The sequence below is a fragment of the Halyomorpha halys genome, unplaced genomic scaffold (assembly GCF_000696795.3).
Source record: "Halyomorpha halys isolate HHAL.00 unplaced genomic scaffold, Hhal_1.1 Scaffold1401.1, whole genome shotgun sequence".
Taxonomy (NCBI): domain Eukaryota; kingdom Metazoa; phylum Arthropoda; class Insecta; order Hemiptera; family Pentatomidae; genus Halyomorpha; species Halyomorpha halys.
In genome coordinates, this window is record NW_027108444.1 from 133,280 (window position 1) to 139,403 (window position 6,124).

The following is a 6,124-nucleotide window of genomic DNA, read 5'->3' on the forward strand; positions in this document are numbered from 1 at the left end:
TGTCCATTATTTTTATTTTTTACATATATTTACTTACTGCAATTTCATAAAGATTTTATCATTTCCCTTCCATCTTTCATAATATTAATAGTATTATTATAATATGTTATAGCTAATGTCTTCTTATATTTTACTCTTTATTATACTTATACTATACATTTTATTCCTGCACTACTCATGTAGCTAAATTATTTATAATCTGTTTTTTTTTTATTACGCTGTTTTTATTTTCTATTCATTAGGATGATCTTGTCTTTTGCTCAGATAAAGGTCTGAAATTCAAGCCAAAATCTTGGCACTTATAAAAAATTATTTTTTTCTTCACTAACTGCACCCCCGTCTCTTCTCTTCATATAATATTTGCGGTCAACAGCTAATGAAACATACTGAGGTTATAGCTTAGTTCAGTTTTTCTTTCTAAATTTTAGTACTTTTAGATTTAAATTTTTGGATTTAACACAGTACTGTTAGACAGGAAATTTATTGAAAACATACAAAATTCTGGGATATTAATTGCGATAACCAAACAGCAAAAATTATCATTCAGAAAACCAAATTTATCATTACACACTGATCAAACGATGGTTTTGGTCATTGATATTTTGGTTTAGTTGGTTCATTGTTTTAGAATCTACTAAAAAATGAAGGATGAAGTAATTTAAATATAAATTAAATTGTAAAAAAAGTAATATGGTTTCTCTAAAATGATATTTGTTGATTATAGTTTGCTACTAAGCATTGAATTATTTGTCAATAGAATTCCTTACATTGAAGAAAATGAAAAATTAAACTAATTAGAATTGTCATTACCACCATACCTGGTGTAGCATCACACAAATCACCACAAATAACAAAAAACTTTGGTTTAGGATTAAGAGCATTTAATTTTTCAACACAAAGTCTTGACAAAACCTTTTCTTTTTCCCAGGTGTAATTAACTTTTTTTTCAAGATATCTTTCGATTAGGCCAAATTGAGGATCCGCCGCTTGAACAAAGTAAAATGGGCCTTTCCATTCCTTCTGTTCATCTAAAATATTATCAGATGGATTTAAGTCATCAGAAAATTTTCAATACTCTCGATTAAATCTATAACTTATCACACTGATAAATTTTATTACAGTTTTACCTTCTTTAAAGCGTTCATAATCCTTTATTCTCCGTTGGGTACTCATCTTAAACAAAATATGAAGAAAAAAAGTTAGTAAATGAGTGAGCATAAATCATTGTGATTAGGACCATTGCCTTATCTGATAACAGAACATGTTGTGTGAGATAGTTTACCTTGATTTACAATCTGTTGGTTAATAGCCTGAATAATTATATAAAAAGAAAAAAAAAACAACCTTTCGATGTCAAAAAACAATTTTTTCGGAACTGACTGGAAAGAATGATTAGTTAACCACCTTAAATATTAAATAAATTGAACAAGCCAGCACAATAACAAATACTACATTGTTGAGCATAGATGAAGACAATAAAAAATATTAATCAATAAAAACCTGGTTTATTATTGAAAAATGAAATAAATTTCAGTTTGAATGACATGTCAGGTACATATTGGTTAGATGACTCTTATCACTAACAGCACTATCTTGAGGATCTGGGAGGAACTAATTTCACAACAAACCAGATTTATGGATAAAAATTAATTAATCAAATGATTTAAAACAAATCTAGAAAACTTTTATATATTTATAAAAAGTTTTACAAAGCATATACAAAATTAATAAAAAAATATAACAATAAAGATTCTATGGCCTAGTTACAAAATCTACTTGAATATTTTCAATTTAAAGGTTTTTGGTAGATAATTAATGTTTGTTTACTTTTAGAGTTATTTGTTTTTATCTCATAGAAAATATAATTCTATTATGATTTACTGTCAAAAGTAAAAAGTTGGTAATAAAAAATAGAATAATGAATTGTGAAGTGAGATATGTATATAAACACTTTCTTGTATTATACCTTACTCATGTACTTTAGATTAGATCATTTATATATGGAATGTTGAAGTTATTAAACATTAGTGTATAATCAATGAACAAATACTGACAATTCATGCAAAAGATTTAACAATGTGATTTAGTAATATGAATTAAATAGCTAATTTATTTTAAATAAATAAATTGTTAGGTAATAGTATATTATATCTTTCAATAGTAAGTAAGTTTTTAAGATTTAACATATTATTATTATTATTCTTAGGCTCTACAGTCCAAGATGAACTTTGGCCTCCCGGATAATTTGAACCTACTTATCTCTATCCAGAGCCTCTCTATATTATGTTTTCTAGTATTGTTGGTAGTTTTAAAGATATGAAGCTCGGAATGAATAATTTTTTTTTAGAATTTTGAAAGAGCCTCTGTATTTAATTCTACTAAACTATTATTGGCAGACTCATAAATTTTGACAAGTAATTATTCATAGTTTTCATTAAAGTAATAAAAAAATTGGAGTAAAATAACCGACTTTTATCTCCTCTTGGGATCTTTTACTATTTACCTAGTAGAACTTTTTGAGGACTTGCCTTAAAACAAAAATCTGGTCTGAGTCCACATTGATAATCTGTAAAATCCTTCTCATAATAAATTGTTATAATAAAAAATTGTTTTAATAAAATAGAAAGAATTTTATATTGTTTTTAGTTAATTCTCTTATCTAATGGTTGCTCGAGTTAAAATGAAAGCTTTAATATTAAATAGATAGTAGAATTTTATTTAATTTTTATAACATGATTGACTCTTAATCTCTGGGTGGGTTTTCAGGCAATCAGAAACAGACACTTTTTTACCAATAACACTTAATTAAATTAATATCTATTTTATAAATGTATTTAATTTTAGGTATTAGAACAAAAATAACTAATTTTATAGAATCTTCTTTTGATAGTTTTCTCAATAAACTGACACTGACTGTTGGCAACCTTTCTGCACACAATCACTAAAGAAACAAAGCATTGGTTCTCTAACAGTTTTTAACTCACTTCTCATCCACCAAAGTGTGTTGTTTGGCGATCCAAACAAAAAGAGTCCCTTCTTCTTCTTGGGAGACTCTTCGATGTCTTCTTTTTCAAGATGTCTCCCCTTGAGCCACACAAAAGATGAATGAGGACCTCCTAACCCAGGAAACATCATTCCACACCTGCGCCTAAACAATGAATGAACAAAAACCGAGCTCTCTTCCTCCCACTTCTATAGGAGTTCATTCTCAACATCGATTATAGCACCACGGTGCTTGCTTTTTTGATTTAACACAATAAATAAACAATATTGAAATGATATACATAAAATAAAAACATAACTAAAATAATTTATAAATAAAAATCACTATTTACTCATTAAAGAGTTTATTACCAAGTATTAAGCCTTTCAGCCAATATGTTTGCTAACATTTTATAAACAACATTTCAAAGGGTTTGGTTTACCTCGGTAATTGGGACAAATAATTTTGTTTAATTTTTAAAAAAAATGGATTATTGGTTCCTATCACCAATTTTCAGGCATACTTTCATTATTCCAGATTTCGAAGATCAAGTTGTAATTTCTTACTTTCAGATATTCACCACCATTTTTTAAAATTTCTGCTGTAAAGTTATCCTCACCAGGTGCCCTATTTTATTTCAAGATATTCATGATCCAGGGTGACACAGTATCCAATTATATGTTCGGGGAAAGACTGTCATCTATACAACTAAACAGTTCGTCATATTGAATTTTGGGATTCAAAATATCTTTAAAGTGTCCAGCCAATCTATTCAATACTAACTGCTCTTGCCAATGAAGACCCCATATTTAATCACTTTAGGCTGGAAGTTAAAGTGGAATATATTTCTAGTATTAATGAATAATATAAAAATATTAAAATTTACATTATTTATTGTTTATATATTAATTTTTTTTTAATATGCGAACCAATATTTTTTTCTCTAAAGTTTTATTGTTTAGTGACATTAATAATCACTATTTTATTAATCATCATTCATTTGAATTATTTTTAAACTAGGTAAAAAAAAAATTAATATTTGTAATTTTTTAAATAGATAATTTCTGAAAGTATGAATGGTTTCATAGTTCATAGTAAAGTTTTTTTTTTTCAATGAATTAGACTTAAATTTCAAGTGAGCGATAGAGGATTTAGGAACTTTCAGAAAAGGATGCATCTGTATACCAGATGAATTCTACTACACCAAAGTAATATTAATCCTCTCTCTCTTCTTCCCTCCTAGAAACTTTAAAACATTAAATTCGCAAAGGCTGCTTCTTTTATGGCCTTTTTCTTAAGCAGAGCTTGGGCAGGATACCAAATCTTCTGAGAGAAGTAGAGCTGTAGAGACAATTGGAACATGGAACTATAGTTATATTATAATTATATGTTTAATATAAACTTTTCATATTTGGAAAATAAAATATTGAGAATTAAATTAAAAATGCTAGAATCGTTATATATTAGGTTTAATAGACCCATGATAGGTTTAAAAGACCACAATATTTGAATTAGTCAATAATTAAACAGGAAGACACCAGTAAAAGTAACCCAAAAGACCTAATGGGCTTTGTTTAGGAGCATCAAATTCCTATAGGATTTCTAGACAATTTAGAGGTATCTCACAAATGATCCAAATGGGTGGAGGTGAGGAAGGGTTTTCCCATCCCTTTAGTGTATTAATTATAATAACAACCATGGAAACACGAAATATTTTACTTATATATACAGTTTATTTATGAGATTTTCGTTACTCTACATTACTCTCTATGTTTAATATTAATTTTTTCCAATTCTTTGGATTTCCAACATACATCTATTAAAATCCTGCCATAAGTTATAATGGTAATTATATTATTACTCATTTTCCCGCAGTTTTGTTTTCAACATGGGGAAATAATTTTCCTTCAGTAACAAATACCAAAATATCGTAATATTTTGAAAAATGGAATTCACTGAAGTGCTAGTTTCATATGTTTGGGGTACCCACTGTGCCACAGCACCCAGCTTTGGGACCAATGATCTATGTTATACATCAAACCTGAAATAAGAAATAAATAATTTCCGTCAGGTGGGCCATTATTTAAATAAAGCAGCGATGTAAAGGGACTCTGATATGTCTGAGAACAGGCAAATTAGGAAAAAAAAAATTATTGGAAAGAGTTAAATTAAAATTTAATTTTAAGAGTAATTTTAATTAACAGCTAAACAATAATTGTTATAAAGTATTTTTTGGGGGGTAACTATAAATTGTTATAAAATAGTTATCAATTAATTTAAATAAAAATAGTTTCATAACCATTATCCATAAATTTAAAAAACAAAAATTATACCATAACTGTTATTGTGAATTTCTTTTTAAAAAATATTAATCGTTTCAGTCCCTGGGTTAGACGTTAACATTTTTGAATTACGTATCGGTAACTTATTGTTATACATTCATTTGAGCTATGAACGATTTTAGGTTAATATTATCAATGGAAGAATAAATTATTGTGTATTTTTTTTAATAAGTTTCATACTGAAAACTTTTTTGCCTATTTTACATGAAACGACAACACGTTTGTTTTTACTTTGCAGTAACAAACGCTCATTAAAATCTCACAAGTGTATTTTTTTTTCTCTTTCCACGTTACTGACTACTTTGTTCTGGGAATCTCCTATAAATCGAATTTAGCGAAAAAGTTTCTATAAAACATTCAAGGCATATATCATTAGATATTTTTACATCAAATATTTAATTTCAGTTTTAAACCAATTTTCGTTTTTGCGCTAAACTTTCCACATACACAGACCAGTTTATGAGGCTTGGTTATTTGGACCTCAAAACCTGTATTTGCTTAGAAAATTCGGGTTAAAAAATTTTTGGAAGGTTAAGTGAGCATAAGTGGCTAAATCCACAAAATCTTTATTACTACAATACTTATAATTTTTTTGTTCATACTGTGCACATTATTGGTTCTATGGGTTACTGTACTAAAAGGTTTACTGTAAGGGAGAAACGGGAATTAAAAATAAATAAAATAAAAATTGTATGATTATCATACTTTCTTTGATGGAAGCAGTTAAGCAAGGAAAATAGAATTTTATAATAGTACTTTATATGAATGCATGTCAGTCCGTTAACTGATAATATTTTAT

At 27.4% G+C, this 6,124-nt stretch overlaps 1 protein-coding gene across 2 annotated transcripts in view; it reads right to left on the minus strand.

Moving 5' to 3' along the window:
* The window catches only part of LOC106689589 (serine/threonine-protein phosphatase CPPED1), a 9,780-nt gene that overhangs the window by 3,376 nt on the left and 280 nt on the right, over positions 1–6,124 (minus strand). Inside the window, exons 1-3 of one of the 2 annotated variants that reach the window (XM_014434643.3) lie at positions 1,283–1,583; positions 1,128–1,173; positions 819–1,028 (exon numbers count right to left, since the gene is read on the minus strand). In XM_014434643.3, coding sequence (XP_014290129.1) covers positions 819–1,028; positions 1,128–1,173 — 256 coding nt within the window. In that variant the 5' untranslated portion in view covers positions 1,283–1,583. Of the gene's footprint in view, positions 1–818; positions 1,029–1,127; positions 1,174–1,282; positions 1,584–6,124 lie in introns of those variants that run through there. The other variant, XM_014434644.3, reaches the window with a different exon arrangement.